This window comes from Epinephelus fuscoguttatus, linkage group LG13 (assembly GCF_011397635.1).
Source record: "Epinephelus fuscoguttatus linkage group LG13, E.fuscoguttatus.final_Chr_v1".
Lineage (NCBI taxonomy): Eukaryota > Metazoa > Chordata > Actinopteri > Perciformes > Serranidae > Epinephelus > Epinephelus fuscoguttatus.
Window position 1 is genome coordinate 20,915,325 of NC_064764.1, and position 20,056 is coordinate 20,935,380.

At 40.3% G+C, this 20,056-nt stretch overlaps 1 protein-coding gene across 1 annotated transcript; it reads left to right on the forward strand.

Moving 5' to 3' along the window:
• The first annotated feature begins 3,843 nt into the window (after positions 1 to 3,843).
• Positions 3,844 to 11,361, forward strand: tank (TRAF family member-associated NFKB activator). Its single transcript, XM_049594012.1, has 8 exons — positions 3,844 to 4,003; positions 4,811 to 4,952; positions 5,165 to 5,273; positions 5,455 to 5,522; positions 6,315 to 6,373; positions 6,476 to 6,594; positions 7,998 to 8,398; positions 9,067 to 11,361. The coding sequence occupies exons 2-8, from the start codon at positions 4,854 to 4,856 to the stop codon at positions 9,235 to 9,237; spliced, it is 1,026 nt and encodes a 341-aa protein (XP_049449969.1). The 5' UTR covers positions 3,844 to 4,003; positions 4,811 to 4,853; the 3' UTR covers positions 9,238 to 11,361.
• The last annotated feature ends 8,695 nt before the right edge of the window (positions 11,362 to 20,056 follow it).

Sequence of the window (20,056 nt, forward strand, 5' to 3'; positions counted from 1 at the left end):
ACAATAAAAATGATCTGTGATACTTGGTTATATAGCTATATATAAGAATCCTCAGTAACGTAAGGTTGAAATCACTGTAAAGAAATATAGAGGACACTGCATCTCAATAAGTCACTCTAAGCTGCCATCTACTGGTTATTCTCTTAATGCTGCTACTATTCCTTGATTTGCCTTTGCTGGGGAAGGAGTTTTCACTATGGCACTCAAAGCAGTCTGGGACACGGGGCCAGATTTATAAACTTAATTCATGAGCAGAAATACCTCTACATATACAACAATGGAAGTCCAATGAGATTTGGAAGCATGAGTTGTATAGGAAAAGGAAGGGGATTGCCAGTATGTCACCAGGTCAGAGTATTGCATCATCACTCACTAAATGTAGGTTCGTGATGAAAAGGAAAATTACTAACGTAGTTCCAAGAAAGCACACAGACATTCCCCCTTACTTTAGGATGTTGGGTTTCAAAAGAATTATAAAGAATGTACCAAAACAAAAACAGTCACTCAACTGCCCTACATTAGAGGTAAAAGGGTTAATATAGCAGTTTGTTCTTCCTCATTAGGGATGTCATAGGTTAGGCCTTGTAAAGGTTTTAATAGGTGCGTCAGGGGGAGTGTATTATATATTACTCAATTTTTGCCGCAGCATAAAAACCTGATCGTATGTGGTCTAAAATTGTGGCCACAAATGACTTTTTTAAGCTGTGAACATCACAAGAGGGCACCATAACTCAGGAAGGCACACATCTAGATACTGGTAATGTGGTGATTTTTAAAGAGTAATGTGGAACTGTGGACTGTGGGAGAGATTTTTTTATTCATTCTACACATGCATTGGAGTGATGCAGGTCCTCTCATTCATGATAAGTGTCATTTATACATCTGCAACTAATTAAAAACTAACTTGTTTTTCCAGACTTACAGTGTTGATAGTTCTCACACTGTTGCTGTGATGAAGACCTGTACATTCAGTACACACTGACATTTCTGCTGCCTGCTCATACTGAGCTTGTTTTTTTTCAGGTGGTCGGATACGTCACACAGAAATAATAGGTCAAATATTAGTCAAGAAAAGCAAAGGAATATTAGTCAGTCATGAGAAGTGTCTTAAAAACAGTTTAGCTGAGGTGTCTTAGTAGGAAAAGCATACTAATAACATCAGGTGCTACTCATAAAATTACCATCATACCATATTTATTGTATTATTTACACTTGGGCTTTTCCTATGATAAAATGTCTGTGGAAAAAGTCCTTAATTATAACCAAACACTCAAAGAGATTTTTATTTTACTACTCAGATATTTCCAAAACAGAAAACCAGCATTAAAAAAAGCAAAACACCAATTATGAAAAGTGAGAAAATATGTGTGACTATTTTTTTTCAGTTGGAAATGAAAGATTGATACTCCAGTGTTTAGGGGCAACAACAGTACATGCTTTTATTAAGAAAAAAAAAGACAGAACAAAATGTTTTGTTAGGCTCCTGTTGCCTCCAAGCTACCACTAAATACAATATACACAGCACACTACAGATGGCAGTTTCATTGTGTTTTACACAGTGGCGCCCCCAGAAATTGGGCTGGCCAGAATGGGCCACTGAAAATCTTGGGTTGGCACACTGAAACCAAAAGCCATAATTGAAATTCAGATATTTTATTATGCTGTTGTAGTATACAGGCTAGTTAAAAATTATGTCAGTATGTGAGTTAAGGATTTACATACGTATATACTATACCTCAGTTTTTTACAAGCCTATTTAAGGTTAAAAAAAAACCAAAACACATAGAGGCCTCAAATTTTCAATATTGTACTGTAGTTGTGCAAATGTTCAACAAATCTAATTACGGAAAATCAACTGACACACAGTAAACAGGGCTGTCTGAGGCCTCTGGAGGTCTGGTGCCCATGTGGCAGGTGCCCAACTTGCTCTATTGGTTATCCAGGTTATATGTATTGTTTGTTATGTCTTTTATGTCATGTGTAAAGCACCAACCAGGCTAAGTGGGCAACTTCTCAGTCCCCTAAAGCCCTATAATCACTGCATATCTATTATTTTTTGTAATTTAATTTAATTTAATTACACATTTGTTGCTATAATTTGAACGACTAAAGTGCAATGTCCAAAGGCAGATACCTATGTTGTTTATTCAACTACACTATTGTAATATAATTAATATAATTGAATAAATGCTCTGTTGGCTTATATATGTTGGCATATTTACTTTGCATTGTTGGGAATCTTTGATTTGCATTTAGAGCAGCCCAAATGATTGTGGCATGGATTTCAATGACACTAATTTGTCAGCTAAACATTAATTCTTCAAACACAACTCCAACATAGCAAAATATGTTTCAAGTTTTGCTGCTCAGAATAAGATTTAGTAGGTTTTAACTCACCAGTAGGTTTCACTTGGTTTAGTTTATGCCATATTTCTACCCTATCTATGCTACGTAATTTAAAAATAGTAACAACAGATATTTTTTTGTCTCCTTTTAGGTGGCAGGAGTGAAAGTTAGTCATCCTCAACATTTGTTGTGTTGTGGTTTCACAATGATGACGACAGTTGGACAACAACGAGATACAAAACAGGATATAGGCTCTGCTCCACAAGGTGATTTTCTTTTCTTTAGCAATTATTCTTTTTTTCCCCGAGTACTGTACAATTTTTTGGGCCATTCTATTATCTTAAATGGCTTGAAAAACAGTACATAGAGCTTCTGTAAATGGCAATGCACGCTATTATGATGGGCCCTATAGTTCACTCTGTGTCTTGTGACATTGGACAACATCAGCATACATATTACCCAACAATCACAATTGTAAGAAAGATCATTTGATTGAATTGTTTTTATAGTTTATTCATAGATTTTATAGTTTATGTAGAATAAGCATATCATTTTGTTATAGATTTCTACTGACTTGTTTTCAAAATAAAAAACATAACTTCTCTCAGTGACAGCTTACTAGCTCTGAGCCATAGCTTCTAGCGGTTTCGGACCACTCTGCAGAAGGAAAGATGGCCAGGTCTTTGGGCGCTGTTCACCAGCAATGGCTTTATTGCAGCCTCCACCACAAAACAACAAGCATCACCTTCTCTCGAGACACTTAATTCTGCTGACTATCATCACTCTTTGTCGCCTGCCTTCTTCCCCATGACACCACGAGAGAGCTGCTTCCCTCCATATACAAACAACAAAGCACACAACACACCCTCAAAGGTTACCCACAGGGCCATGGCCCTTGAAGGGGAAAAAGGGTGAAGCGGTTACACTGAGACGGCTTTGCCTTTTTAAGGACATGGCAAATGGCGTTGTTTTGCATTCACTCACATTCTTGTTTGTCATTTAGCTTCTTCAAACAAAGGTGTATGTCCAAGGTGGCAATCTAAGTCACTCACAAGGCCATGTGCAAGCGCACTTACAATGTTTTGCTTTACTGTTGGCAATTGCAACCAAGCTGACAAGGCATTATGAGCTTAATTTGTGCTCATATGGTGCATATGCCTAAACAGAGTGATGCTCAAAGGAGATACACAGACAGGGGCCCAACAGCTAATTTTTCTTGCCCGCGGCCCCCCTAACAGGTTAATCTGGCCATGCTTGCTGATCAGACAAGCTCAATACTTTCAACAGAATTTGCTGAAGGTTTAATAATGCATGACAGAATGTTGGAGAGTAAAATGAGCACAGTGTAACACCAGTTTGGGGACAGTTTTCACATGCACAACAGTCGGTTTGCAGACGCGTAGGCTGGAAGAACCCTCAACCAGCTAACCACCCAGCTCTTCTCTGAGCTCGGCGCTGATTGGCCACGAGCGCGTAAAGGCGGAAGTCTACAGAGCAGGGGGATTCCCCGAGGGAAGTTCCCAACTCAACCAGCTATGTAAAACATACTTTGCCATATCCTCTCCTGCGCTTCGTAACTTTGCATCTGAAGATTAGGCGACGACGCTGCGGTGGTGTCAAAACAATAAATTCGACTTTAAGAGTGACACGAATGAAGGTAAGAGGACACACACTCACTGGCAGCGAGGGAAACCGAGCTGTGGAGTCGCTGCTCGGTCGCTTCATCCGCCACCGGTTGAATGAGTTAGAGCTAACCGGTCACTTACGGTTTAAGGAATACGGAACTGTATGGATTAGGCTTTAAATGTCTCTGTAAAGTGCTTCCCTGTTGAGCCTCGGTGGGCTCCGGCGTTACTGGTAATCTCATTACCGTGGCTTCACCCAGGAGCAGCTGGTGTGACAGGTAGTGTGTTACTGTGGCATTTATAATGAATATTGATCCATAATTGATGAGCAGCTTTGGGTGAGACTGGCACCAACCTCTCTCTTGTTTGCATCACCTCAACACGTCCTTGTTAAACACTACAGCAGTAAGTACGGGGCTGCAGTTGTCCCAGGAAAGTTGTGTGAAAGTTGACACTGGAGGAGAGCAGGCAGAAATGGAAAGTTTGTTCAGGTCAGGGGTGCTGAACTAATTGTGCAAGCTTTCATTGCTTTTCAATGGCTCTGCTGCTCATCATTTACAGAACTAGAACAAGGCTTTGATTGTTGAAAAGTGGACACAGTTTTGCTTTTGCATGTAAGCTGATATTCCACTGGAAGTGAAAATAATCTTCCTTATAAACAGAGACTAGGAAGTGTGTCAGAAACTTACATACCGTTATGTGTAGGAACATAAAACAACCAAAAAAGGCTCCCTAACTCCATGCTTTTTTCACCAGTCATATAAACGTGCAGTCTTTGGCAGTGCATTTTATTTTTTACAGTCAATTGATATTAATACAAGTTGTGCTCTCACTCGTAGGGCTCATGTCTGCTGCGTCAGGGATGATTGTGGAGCACACGGCATGGAAAGGAACATCGGAGACCAGCTCAATAAAGCTTTCGAAGCTTATCGCCAGGTCTCCATCGAAAAGGACAATGCTAAAAAGGAGCTGCAGCAAATGGTAACGACACAAGCAGCAAAACTTGCTCAAACTTTGATGTGAAATGAGCCAAACATTACTAGTATAGCAAATTTTAAAGTCACACAGTAGCTTAAGTGTGTTTACTTGTTTTAATTTTATTGGCAGTCACATAGCAAGAAGACATGATTATTAGTTATAGGCCAGATTGCAGATATTGGTGCTAAAAAGAAAATATAACCTCATTTTTGCAGAGTGAATATTACGAGCGATACACTCAAAAGCTTCAGAAGCAGATAGAGGACCAGCAGCAGTTGATATCAAAACTTGAAGCTAAGTTATCAGCAACGAGACAACCATCAGGTCAGTGAGACGTGCCAGATGATCTCTCTCTCTGTTCATATGCCGACAAGATCATTTACTCTTCTACTGCATTGCATTCTGGGCATTGATACCGGATTGTCATACATTTCACAGAAGCTGTTTCATCCAGCATTGCCTCCTGTTCATAGTGTTAATTTCCCTTTTTTTGTATTCTAAGCAGAGATGAAATGTGAGCCTTGCAACCATCTCCTCGATGGGGCCAGCGCCTATAGGATAATGCAGTACCCGGTATGTTTGCTGTGCAACAGCATGGTCTTTCTATGTGAAAACTGCAATATGAATGCTCCGAAACTGGTTCTTCTTCGTTCTAAAGCTTGAAAATATGCATGAGCATACATATACAACTTCCTCTCACACACAAACACATGTTGATAGTACTTCTGCTGGATGTTGTTGTACTTGTGACAACAAGGATGTACAGTCAACCAGTGGGAAGTTAATGTAGCAGTAACTGTGAGGCTCAAAAAATGGACGATCCACATGTGTTTCCTGCTGTCTCACGTCTTTTGAGGGCTGCTTTTGTATCTGTAAGGTCTCAGTGTTATCATTTAAGTTGGTCAGTCTTCAAATATTTAGTTTTTTCAGTGTTTCTAACCCTTGTTTGCCCAGCTCTAAAGCAGTTTACAGATAATTACAGGTTAGTCAATCCATAACCTGTGCTTGTTCAGTCATTTGTTTGATAGGAAGGGGATGCCCCTATCCCATTTATTTATTCTCCAAAGATTCAAACAATCGAGGAAGCCCAAGATTTCATTGCTGCTGTAATAGTGTCCACCCTCTGTTTTACTCCACACAAGGTGTATCCACTTTTACTTCACCAGATGGTGCTAGAGGATAATATCGCCTGCACAGTTCAGCAGCTTGAGTTTTATTGTTCATTACTGAGCAGGCCAGGAAACATTTTTTTCCACTGGTAAATGTAAATTTGTGATGTGCAAATCAAACTGCAGATGCATTAACAATATGCCTTTGGGTAATTGTTGTTAATGATCACTGTAAATGTAATGTGTCTTTTTGCAGGAGAATATGGGCACTGTTGCTGTTGCTCCCAACATGCCAGTCAGCAGCAGCGTTGACTAGTATGTGTCTCTCTTTGCACCTTTATTTTTTTAATGAAAATCATATATGTTACAGTTAAAAATGGGTTTTCTTCCCTCACTCTTTATTTATGTGTTTGTCAGTCAGGACATGCTGGATGCATTTGCAGCAATTCAAGGGAAATTCCAGCAGATTCGCTCTCTCACCCGAAGACAAAAAGATCACCTAAAAAGATTCCAAGGAGGAAATGATGCATCAAATGGTAATGATAATATTTACTAAATATTACCTGCCGTTTTTATTTTTTAATTTTTTTTATGGCCTCAACCTAAATCCACTTGTTTTCTTAATTCAATTACTTAAAAGAAAATGTGCTAAATTGAAATAGATTTGTGTTTGTCATGACAACGTATGAGTTAACTTGCTTTTGCGTTGTTTTTTGAGATAATTACACAGCAATACCTTAACTAGGAACGTACACGAATGCCTCGTTGCCCTTTCGAGCCGTGGCTGGCCACCTCTGTTTGAAAAAATGGTCGATAAACACATTTAACAAGTCCACTGACGGATGCATGATGATGGCTCTGCATGCTACATGTATGATGAATAATAAATATATAATTATACAGTAATTAATATATAGTGGAATGTACAAATGTGTGTATGTATATATCTATATAGATATCTATATCTATATCTATCTATATATCTATCTATCTATCTATCTATCTATATATATATATATATATATGTATATATATGTATGCGTGTGTGTGTGTGTGTGTGTGTGTGTGTGTGTGTGTGTAAAATAATGGGAAGATTGCATTTGATATGTAACAGGTTATAGATTACCAGTTACCCTGTTAAAAATGTACTAACCAATGTAACTATTTTAATTATTTAACTGAAGTACTATATCGTATGACATTTGATTACTTTTTGATAACTCCTCTAACAAATATTTTAAACTGGGCCAAAAGTCAAAAAGCCTTAAAACATAAGTTTATAAGTGTTACACTCTTATTTGTCCCAGCGGCACTGCTGACCACGTTGTCCAGAAATATGCCAAAAGAGTGGCGAAAAGATGCACAGCAACAAAACAATTATTATATTCTACATATAAGCTTGTTACTGAAAAGAATATAACCCCTTTTTTATTACAAAGGGGTCAAATCTGAATGTGTTATTTTGAGAAATTGCACACATTAAGACACAGTCCTCCAGATTACAGTTTGTAATCAGCAACATTTTGATTTGTAACTGTGATTTAATTTTAGGTTTGTCTCATTAACCGTAATGACACTGTTACGTTCATTTAATTATATATGTTAGTTACACCTAGTTACTCCCCAACACTCTGAATATATATGTGTGTGTATGTGTGTGTGTGTACACATATATATATATATATATATATATATATACACACACACACATACACACACACATACGCATATACAGAGCAACAAGAGTGTATATATACAGTTTATATATAGAGAGTGTGTGTATATATATATATGTAAAGGAGGGTTATATCTTCATGTATGCAACTTCTGCAGTCGTTGCCAAGCTCAAATGTCATTGAAGGCAGAGCTGGAATATGTCAACATGTCGACCGAGACAGAAGAACTGTGTAAAATCTCATGTTTTTCTCCCGTCTGACAGATCAGCGGTTCTCCATGCCCATCCAGTGCACAGACCGTACAGCAGAGGCAGAGAGACCCTTTTCAGCAGCGCCAAGGTCAGCAGTGGATATCCCGCTCCCGCCCACGTCCCTGGCGTCCCGCGGCGCCAGCCCCGAGGACAGGGACTTAGTAGACTCTCTCACCAAACTCAGTGTCAAATTCCCGCCCTCTGCGGACAGTGAATATGACTTCCTGAACAGTGCTCCGGAGAGACACATTGGTCTGACCATGCCCACAAAGCGGCCTCTCAGCAACATCCCCTCCACGCTGACCGTGGAAGAGGAGCCCGTGGAACTGCCCATGCCTTTTGTCTACCCTCCATCCCCCTCCCTCTCAACATCATCTTCGCTCTCCCAGGAGAGCGTGCGGGGACCCCAGCAGGTGAGAATCACAAGAGAAGGTCTGAGAAAACTAGTAGCAAATTATCAGTCTCTGATTGGTCTTTGCTAATGGAGGAGTGAAACAGTGTGAAGTCCAAAAAAAAAAAAAAAAAAATCCCCTTGGCTTAACTTGAAACGTATTACTGTGTAATGTGTGCTGATTCTTTTTTTACTTAAGCATGGATGCTCTGGTTATATTTGGCATCTTTGCTGCAAAGTGTGAGCCAGATGGAAGCACATTACAGTGTCTGAATCTGATGAAACAAGTATGATGGTTAAGTGGGATTTTATTTGCTGATGTGTGTAAATGCCTAATAAAGAAATTGTGAATGACATGCAGTAAGATCTTAAAGTTGGTCCAGTTTTTCATAATATGATTCTTTCCCTGGATTACATCAACACGGGTGTTTATTATAGGCAAGGCTGGTTTGATGGTGTGGTTGAACACATAAATAGTAAGATAATTAAACACTTGAGAATAGCCTTTTGCCTTTACTGTTGCTGCAGCATTTGTGCAGACTATTGGGTTGATATGTTCTTGTCCTCCTTAAAGCAACAGATACTTCAACTTGAAGGCCAAGCGCTCCAGCATGCTTTAATAAAGTGAGTGTGAGGCTTGTTAAGAGCATGAATAATATATTGTTTTCTTTGGTTCACCCTGCTCTGCAGCCTCTCTGGAGCCCTGAGCTGTGTGATGCAGTTGATGTGAGGACAGAGCTGGCGACGTCTCAGAGCAGCAGCCCTGATAAATGTGCTTTCTGCCATGCTGTGGTTCCTCAGGACCGAATGAACAGCCACCTCTACTCGCATTTCTCCCCTAAGAATGAAGCCGACAACTGACAGTGGATGCAGAGACTGACGGGCCCAAGGCCACAACTACTCCAAGACTTACTGAATTCGTGGTGTGGTCCTGCCTGCCGTGAAGAACATGCGCTGTACTGGATTTGAAATGACACTGCAATAAGACTTGAATCCATTTATTTAATATTGAAGAATTGAATGGTACACTTTCTTGCCCAATATATTTTTCTAATATCACGCTGAGATTTTACTCTAGTACTAAGTGATGACGACACATATTATGGTATATATGAGCAAATAAAGCCGACATTTACTCTTTACTTTTTTATCATTTGAATCGTTTTCAACACGCAAATATAAAACCGGTTAGGCTACTCTAAGTGCATCCATACATAAAAACATATGGTGGATTTATTATCATTCTCTCTGCAACATGTTTAAACATAATTTGCAGTAATAACCTGTAAAAATTTCCTCTTAGAAGAATCACAATTCACTTTGTAAACAGAAATTTGCAGTCATTTCTTTTGAAACGACACCTTTTATTCCTTTTCACGTCAGCAGCCAGATTTTATATCTCGCAGAACAACAATATGTCACGTATTACAAATGACAATATGCATCAAATCATTCAAATGGTAACCCATCCTTTCCAGAGCTGTTGACATGTTGATTAGCACTATTTTAACTAGTGCTATATTCCCTTCGTTCGTCCGTGTTGTGTGCTTCAACCAGGGAAATCTGAAACATCTGTATGTCATTCTTTATGCAGAGTTGGAAATATTTCCAACTTTGAAATCATTTTGATAGGCAGCATGCCACGCATTCATTAAAATTATCTACACAGATGGCAACACATGCCATTAGGCACAAGCTCATTGTTAAATCAGATGCCCACTTACCTTGCCATTTGTATAGTAATACAAGGCAATATTATACTGTATTTATGATGGCACATTTATTTTTAATGGACATATGAGCATTATATGATGCTTTGACTCTAATAATTATAAGTGATAAAATGAGACATTCCAGAGGTTTCATATGACATTACAGGCTAATATTTAATAATTATTGCTGATGGAAAATGTGACCATCTCACAAAATGCCAAAGACACTGAGCAGGACAGGTTATTGTAATATGGAAATAGATGATGTTTCAGTCACTGACATATTTGTACAGTATGTACAGTACCTAACATTTGACTAAACCTGAGTCTTCTCTAAACAGCAGCATCAGCTTTTGACTTTGGCAGTATTTATTCACACCTTTGCAAACAATCGCAGTGATTTTCACCATTCAGCGTGATGATGTTTGAGGAAGCGGGGACGCTGTGTGTGTTGGAACACTGCGTTGTGCAGAGAGGACCTTGCAGCCCTTCAGCTATGGGCTGGTAACACTTATGCTGGGTAGATGAGCTGGTGTGAAGACTGCAAAACAACCTTTTTTCCTCTCTTTACAAGTGTTTGGTATTATAACTCACTTTCCATAATCAAATACTGCTTAATAGACTGATTGATTTGCTACATCAACCTTAACTGATATTTTGCACTGCGCATTTCACTGCGTTTCATAAATAGCTCAGATGGGTGTAAAAAAAATGTGATGTGGTAATGCCATCAACTATTCCCAACTAGTGAGTCATTAGACTGAGACAGAAGAGCACTTGCTAAAACACAACACGTCATCCACGTGAAGGAAAAGAGTGATCATGCAAAATGTGTCATTTGGTGTATTTACAAAGGTGAATTATTGCATACTGCATTTTTATTTTGGAGTGACACAAAGCACGCAATTTTACATTTCACATCACATCATGGACACTGAGGGGAGAATTTATTCTGATTTTTTTTTTGGCAAATACATATCCCTAATGATCCTCTCTGCTTAATCTGTGAAGAGTCGAACATTGTGCAGCCTGCATGCTTTTCTCTCTGGGATCATGAACAGCTGCTTGCTCATAATTATGTTGTCATTCATTGTTATTTGGAAGAGGAAACTCGCACTGACAGCTAGGATTTTTTTGTGTGTGTATCACCGTACACTGTATATATGTACTTGCTTGTGTATACAGTAGTGTGAACTGTTTTTCAAATTCCACTTTAGCTCTCAGCCTCAGCTATCGCCATAATGTCCAGTAGAATATAGATATATGTGCCATATTTCTCTGTGGGATATTTACTACCAGAGGCAGTACATTTGAAATAGACTTAAGAGCTATAAAAAAATGGAAGAGGACAAAAAAAAAGAGAGGGATATGGATTGAGACGGAGAAGTAGCAGGCTGATTACAAGGTGTCAAAATTGCCAGGAGCAAGAAGGTGAAAGCAATCAGGGGTGAGAAGAGTGCAGCATTCGTGAGGGGCAACTAATTATCCATCTCATTTGTGGAGAGAAGCATTTGAGGCAGCTCTAGCCCACTGAATGGTGACAGATTGGTGCGGAGGAGAGGGGAGGTGTTAGAACAATGGAGCCCAGCTCACCATCATTACTGCATGCTAATCAGCAGTGCTTCTGCACCACCAGTCGGTGCTGCGGAGAGTTCGGGGAGACAGGGAAGTCACCGGCTTCAGTGGGCCACAGTCATTTTCAAGCAGACATGAGAGGAAGGAAACTAATGCTGGGTGTAGCTGCCGGCGCTTATTTGAGCTTGCAGGTTATCTTATGCAGAGTCTGATCTCTGTGGCCCACGTTATCAGCTTGTACTTGAAAAATGAGCTGATGGTACTGAAGTGTCTTTAAGCAGACTGAGTGGAGAATAGGTCACTATGGTGTAATATAGAATACACATAATGTCGTTATAAGTTTAAATCACCAAAACAGAAATAACTAGTTGTATAAGTTTTAAGATTTCAGACAGTGAAAATTAAATTTAAATGTCCATGACACCTAATAAATACACCTATTGTCTCCAAATGCAAATTTAAAAATCAATAATGTAAGCAGTGAAAGCATGATATAATGTAAAAATATATACACTATATTTAGCTTTTAATTTTAATTTTGCAGAACTCACTGATTGAAAAAATACAAATCAGATTCAGCATTATTATTTCATGAAATATAATATGTATGTAATAAAGCTAGTTTGCATGCACGCAGCACATTTCTTAGGATGTCACTTGCCTTGTTAGTTAAATTTAGTTGTGCTCAGGGTCATGCATGACTGCAGGCAGGGCTATTACACAACAATATCGTGTTTAAAAATGCAGCTATTTAGCTTATTTCTGCACTTTAATTCTGCACTCTCTCTGTAATGTAGCAACACTTGTTCATAACCACAGTCAAAAATATAACTTTTGTTTAATAGTGAAGCTGAAATATCAGTCATAACAGTGTCAATTAACATACAGGACCATACCCTTAAAAGTGCAATCCATAATGCAGTTGTGCACAAAAATGTAGTACCAAATGTCAAACATTGCCCCTATCCCTCCCTTGTGTTTCCCTGTGTTACCCACTTCTTCCACGTCCCCAGTTTGCGTCTCTGCCACCATGTGTCTTGTTTCCGTCTTTCTGCTCACCTGCACCCTGCCTACCAAGGGTGTGAATTCTGTTTCTACAGTGGGGGACACAGACATGAAATGGGGGGTCTGGGAGTCCTCCCCAAGGAAATTTGGAGCATCAAACACTTAATTTGCTGCATTCTAATACATTTTTTACCCACCAATTTGTGCTTTTTTTTAAACATCAATTTATGGTAGCGATGCCTTTAGTTTGTTCAGAATACAAGTTCCCCTCTACTTTCATGCACATGTTCTAAATATTGAGGGGGGCATGTCCCCTGTGTCCACCCCTCGAAATCTGCCTGTGCTTGTTTGTTTGCTTGTAGCGGTTAACACTGTCGGCTCACAGCAAGAAGGTTTTGGGTATGAACCCACTGGCTTGGGCCGTTCTGTGTGGCCATTCTGTTTGCCTGTACTTTACATGTTAGCGTGGGTTTTCTCCAGGCTCTCAAGCTTCTTCCCACAGTTAATTGTAAACTCTACATGACCCAAATATCCACCCCTTGCCCAGGGTCAGCAGGGACTGACTCAAGCCCCCCTGTGACCCTGAGTAGGATAACACGTTACATATCCTCCTGGTTATAGATAATGGATGGATAGTTTGATAGATAGGCCAGTGTTCCTACTTGTCAACCTTCTCTCCTTTACTACCTCTGCTTGCCACATTGCATAGCCATTCTCCATTCCACCTCTACCATCTCCAGCCATGCCTCCTCTCCAGTTCATCTCTCTTCAGTCTACAGTAGCATTACAACGAACCTGTTAAACTCCTCTACCTCTGTGTCAGTGTCCTGCAACTGGGTGCTCCTAACTACACCGAAAAAAACACTGGAACCTGTTATTACTACCAAACTGCTTGACAGGCCAATTTAATTACATTAGCAACTGTTATTGTTTTTTTAATGCTTCTGAAGAGGGTTTCATTAATGGTTAATTAATGGGGTTTGCAAAATAGAAATAAGTGTAAACCTACTGTAATTTAATGTGGTTAAATTCATGTGTTTGTCCTTTTAATTTATTTTTTTTATCCACCAGTAGGCCTACGTATTCTGTCTTCCTGTTTTGCTCTATACAACCACGCACTGTTTTTAAACTGTATAAAATATATATTCACAGTTACCTTCAATAGCTCTTGTTTTACTATAGGCATCATATCTGTGTATGTCTGGTAATTGATATCAAGAAATGAGTGTATAAAATATGAGATTAAAATAACAACAATGTTTTGAATATCTCAACTGTATGAAACAAATGGATCTTTATTGGCCAGTAATTGGATTATAATTGCAGGAGACAATAGATGAAGCACCACTCCACTAAGTCATTATCTTAAACAATTACTCTTCTAAATATTTAAACAATGGTTATCAGATCGTGCCATTGCCAAGAAGATGTAACACAAGTGGGGAGGCGGGGGGGAGGAGATTGTTAAAGGGTTTAATCAAATCGAAACAAAACAGAGAGATAGCAAGTGGACTAAGGTCACCTGGCTGGAATGCCCTCTTCACATCAATGTCATTTCGATAATTAACAACTTTGGAGAGAAGCATATTCAACTGTCTGTGCACTGGTCACCGTTGGCATGAGAGACTGCCAACTCTCATGGCGTTGCGAGCTGAGAGTATCACCTCACAGTTGTCTTGCCATGCGTTGGGCTCCTCATGCTCTCTGTGCAGCAGTGGTGGAGCTGACTTTGTGTTCGATTAAATGTGTTGAAGCCGTTGCTGCCTGTGCAGAGTCTCAGAACAGACTCCCCTCTCTCCATTGTGTTTGTTTCAGTGCTGGTCTGAGAGCCCTGATTTCTGGAGCAGAGATTTGGCAGGCACAGCAAGTGATGACAGAGGCAGTGGTGAGATCGCACCCAGAACCCCAAAGGAGGCTCACATTTCAGGCGGATGAGGGGCTCGTTCAATACACAGAACACAAAAGCGCTGATCAGTGGAGCCTGATGATGCCATTGTTCTGAAAATCACATTGTTCCACCGCCACAGCAAAGACTACTTTTATATGTTTAGTTGTGGAGGGTGGGAGTGTTGGAGGGTTGTAAACTTCTGAACTTTTTGAAGACACTTGGCTGCCAATTTGAAATAACTGTACGGCTGAAAAGTCTGGCTCTCAAGATGTCATCCTCCTGCTATCTTATTGTCACTGTTAAATCAGTGTAGGTTGTTTTTTCCTCTTGACACATGGGGGTGGGATGGAGCATGTCGATGTTTGTGGAATGGTAACTCGCAATTCAAGGGTTAAGGCAGCATGAAAGAATCCATTCTCGGTTTAATGACCTAGCCTTGCTGGGCGAGGACGACAGGGAACATGCTCTTGACTTGTACTGAATTTGCCAATTAACACCTCCAATAACAGGCTGCCTCTGAACATCACCAATGTAGAGAGAGGAGGAGCAACTCTCATGCACTTTGTTTTTCAGCCTCTGATCCTGTAATGATAAGGTCCGTGATTTCTCCATGCACTGAAAATGATTTTGCCTTATACACTGCCTTGCAAAAAATTTCCTCTCATTTTGCATGAATAGCTTTCGAGATAAATCCTCACTTCATGAGCTGTGCAGCCAGTGACTGGCAATGATGTTGGAAATATTTTATTTTTCCACGTGCTGCTCGAATCCTTATGTAGTTGTTGGACATTCTATTTTTCGCACATGCCCATATGGCCGTGTGCAGCTTCAATTAGACACATGGCTGGTAGCTAAGATACACCGTGCTTGATTGGCTTTGTCCCTTATTATTGTTATACATGAAAATACAAAACAACAGCGCAGTCCTCAGTAGATATATCTGAAAAGATCTGTCCCCTCAAATAAGGTTCCCCCGTTTTAGTCACCCCTCTGGTTTCACACATGCTTATCAGACTCCCAAACAACACCTAGCACAGGTGTGAATATCAAAATCCCCAGTGAAAATCACAGTGGGTCCTCGTGTGTTGTCCTCGGAGTCCTCTTACATGCAGCAGTGGCTTTTGCATTGGGGCTGAGATGCTGCTGGCTAACGGCAACTGCAGAAACACCTTTGGCTAAGTGTAAGGTGGACATCCTTACACCAAATGTGCTTAATGACTGAAAAACTGCCACCCAGATCTAATTGAAAAAGGCGCCTAAGTGTACAGTAGCTGGTTATTGCCCAGTACAATCACACTATAACACAGTATTTTCACAATTCATTAGCAGGTACTTTAAGAATATACAATAATTGAAAGATGGCTGCATAATTGATAGCAGTTCACACCATAGGGAAAGTGCAGTGATCCATCTAATGATAGCAATAAAGTGTAGTGGGTTACGAAGACGAAGTTAACACTCGAGGTGTGAGCTGTGTACAGTTGTGACGACAAAGGCCTCGTCCTAACACTTTGTCAACATAACAGATACAAACACTGCGAAGATGTTAGTCATATTCACATCAGTTGGGCTGAAGAGATTCACAATGTACCTCCTCGAGGTTAGCGGATCATAGCTCTCGTATTCTCATGCTGACCACCTTTGTGTCACGAGGAGATGGATGTGAACCTTGTTAGAGATGCTACATACAAATCAATTCAATTATTCAGTGTTAAGAAACCATCTGGCTTGATTAAGAGCTGAAAGTCATCCTGGCAGGCCAGTTTCCTGACTGACACCTCATAGAATTGGTGGGAGGACGGCTTCATTTACCGTCCCTGCTCAGCTCGGCTCGGCTCAACATCTCTGTGCTATAAGCTCAGATATGAACCGAAAAGTCCTCCGCAAGCTCCGTTCACCTCGAGTCTTTGTTACAGCATTAAACAGATTCAGCATATCTGGGTTGTTGTTTATTAGTCTTAGATAGTGAGATATAACACTTTTTGTGTTCTCTTTGTGGAAGCTGTGAAAATGGCACGCCATATGTAATACACTTGCTTGCTGTTGGTCTTGCCAATTCCCCCAAGATCAGTCATTCCTGTGCCAACGCTCACACTCTCTCTTTGTCCTTGTGATTCGATTGAGCTTTGTGGATTGGATGGCTTTCTTTTCGATGCTGTGTCTGGTGTTTAGTTGTTGATTTGATGTCACTCGCGGCTCAGTTAAAATAACCATTTGAACCAGAACATACGTGTTCGCATATACCTCAGAGCACATTTGTTCTAATCAGTCAAAGACAGTGAAAGTGCTGATAAAACAGGAGGGGGAAAAAAACACAGTAAACAGGACAGCAAATGGGAGGCAGGTATAGATAAACCAAAGCATGCTCCTGGAGTGTTTCCCCCCTTCTAATCCTGCACAAAACAAATTGGCTGCATATTTTGTTCACACCTTTTGTAACCTGGGGATAGCGAGCGCAATTCTCCCTCGTCATACCTGTGACAACAACCTGCAAAGTGCTCCCAGTGCCCTAATCTGCGAGGTAGAGACCTGCTGCTGCTGCATGTAGATGTTGTTTTCTTCTTCCTTAGCCACTTGTCCTTGTTTTTGTGTGTGTGTGGTTTTTTTTTACGTTTACACACCCACCAGAATCACACAAGGTAAAAGAGAATATGCGAGTGTCTCACAAGCTACCAATTTTTTTTTTTTTTCCTCTGAAACATGGTAGCGCTCAGTGGAAGGCAATAAAGGCATACTGATGGTGTTTGATTTAGAAATGGCAGTCAGACCATGATTTTAGCATCAACAGATGGCCAGTAGATTGGTTTAAATGAGTAACACCACTGCCTGCTTTAGAGTTGGCTCAAGTAGTAGAGTAGTGTACTACTGTCTTATCATATCTCCTTGTGTGAATGATGATGTCACCATGATAGATGCTACTCAAGTGGGATCAGACCTACTCAGTGATGCCTGTAGAGACCAGCTCTGGGAGATCCCTGTCTGGCTGCATTATTCAACAATACTCCTTACCTCTCCCAGGGAAAAGGGACTGTTGAATATTTGAAAGATAGACTTTGATTTTTTATTTAAGTGTATAGACGTAGATGGGAGCAGGGGGGGAAGAAAATAGAGATAGTGCCAGTCGGTGCAGCCTGGATGGTCACCAAGGCAACTTGCCGAGTTTTTCTAACTGATCTACGGGACTTCTTGGCCGTCTCACTTGGGGGACGTTTTGGAAAAGTGGGCTTCTTTGAGCGCCTTTTGACTGCGACTACGAGTTGACGGATCATTGATCATTTTACTCTCGTAATTATGGCGACCATTAAGTTTAGAATTTGAGCAAACCTTCTTGCACAGAGCTTTTTCAGTCACCTGTATGTCTACCTTTTCATAGCTGCACCAGCTGCTGCACCCATGACACCTTAGAAAACATTTCCATAGCTGAGACTGTAGTTTAAAGGGATACATTGCAAATTTTCAGCCAGCTTTGTATCATCACAAAATGGGTAGTATGTGTAGAGGAACTGTGGTAAACTTCCCTCCATCTTACCAGCGCCCAGATCTCCCTGCTCATCTCAGATCCACTGGATGATGCAATTTTCACTGGCTCTAGGGCTGATGCTCATTTTCGTATCCCTGCCACCACGGACACAACGAACACAAAGAACCAAACTCAAATCAAACTGTGAAACTAGGTGGTGCTGATCAAATACTAACCAAGATTCTGTCACTGTATTGCCTATTTCTCACCTAGAATATCTTCAGAAACATATTTTAGTGCAATGTTTGGTTGTAACGTGAGAATTTATGAACAAGAAGCGAGCGCCATACTGTTTCCTGTACTGTAAAAACAGAGGCTGAAAATACTGAGATCAAACAGTAAAACTGTTAACGATTTTGTTACCATCTATTTCTCCCCTAAAATGTTTTCACAAACATATTTTAGCTTACTGTTTAACTGTTATTCGAGATTGTTTGTTGGGGGAAAAATGCTAGTAGGACCAGCGTTTATTTAGTGAGGTGCAGTGCATGCCGGTAGTGAAAGCAAATGCCACAGTCCTTTGTCTCTGTTTTCTCTGGTCATATGGCACCAATTTCAAAAGTATTTTGATTTTTTTACTGCATACACAGCCCAGTTTTATTATAAAGGCCACCTTTCCAGCAGTGAAAAACTTATTTAAGTGAGACTTTAGTGCTATTAAGGTTTTTCTAAATTTTAAAAATTAGTAAAAGCTCCTGAGTCTCCTCTGGACTCCTGGGCTGTTTTGTTAAATTGAATGTATCAATATTTCAGTCGCAACATAAGAAAGGAAATCTGCTCATTGATAACGTACCAGACATTGTGCCAGACAGTGATAGCCTATTTGCAGAACAGCAGCGTAAAAAAAAAAAAAAAAAAAAAAAAACCACACACACAAAAAAAAAAAAAAACATGGCTGCGGAACCACTGCTCAGATCCTGACGAGCCAAGCTGAGTATCGATCCATCTGGCTCTGAAGACACTGTCATGTCACCTTTGCATTTAAGTGTTATCTTGTCAGCTTCAAATGATCTAGCTGTCAGATCTGGAAAAAGCCGGCCTGTGTGATGTTGCTTTGTCTCTAATGTCCAGCTGTTGCTACAACAGCCTGCACCAGAACCAGTGTTTAGACTGTGTTTTGCTATGTTTACATTTAATGTCTGTCTTCCCTGATCTTGAGATATGTCTTTATCATTTTTGATTGTGTGTGTCTTTGTAGAATGCTTTTCAGTTCCACATTATGCATGACAGTTGATTTTTAACTCCACAGCTCCAGTCAGTTTTTCCTCAGTGTCACCCACTCCCTCACATAATTAAAAGGACAGCTTACAATGAATGTTATCAGAAGCTCAAACTGAGTGCAAATTGCTTCAAAATTGATTCCTGCTTTACTGCGCATGTAACTGATAGTAAAAGGTTGGGAATCCAGCGTTGTGGTGAAAGGGCACAAAGTCTCTCCACCAAGGTGTGGTAACAGGGTGAAAATTTGAAAGCAAATTCGCTCCCTGCTAATGTAGCCCACATCGCCCCTAATGATGACACACCCACTGCATTGCACTCACAGCACTAATTTTCATGTTTTCACTCACATTCACTGCAAACGTTTTTTAGCTCTTCTATGATTTATCTTCTCCTTCTTTCTTTTTTTTTTCCTTTTCTCACACATGAATCAGTGTCCAACGTCTAATTTAGTCCCAGTGTGGCGGCTTTCGTTTCCTGGTCATTTAAAGAGTGGCTCACTTCCTAAAGGCTACTGGAGATGCTGCAGGCCGGAGAGCGTGTCAGGCTGCAATAAGGGCAACAGTAGGACACCAGCCAGTTGTTCACACTTGTTGGAGCATACCGGAGAGGCTCTTGGAGATGGACTCTTCTTGATTATACGGTACTGTCTGTATTCCTCATCTTTCTAAATCAGTGTGAAATGGTGACACTGTGTGATATATTCTTTTTCTCTGTGCCATTCCTAAAAGATGTCCTGTAGCACCTGTGCTGCTGCATGAA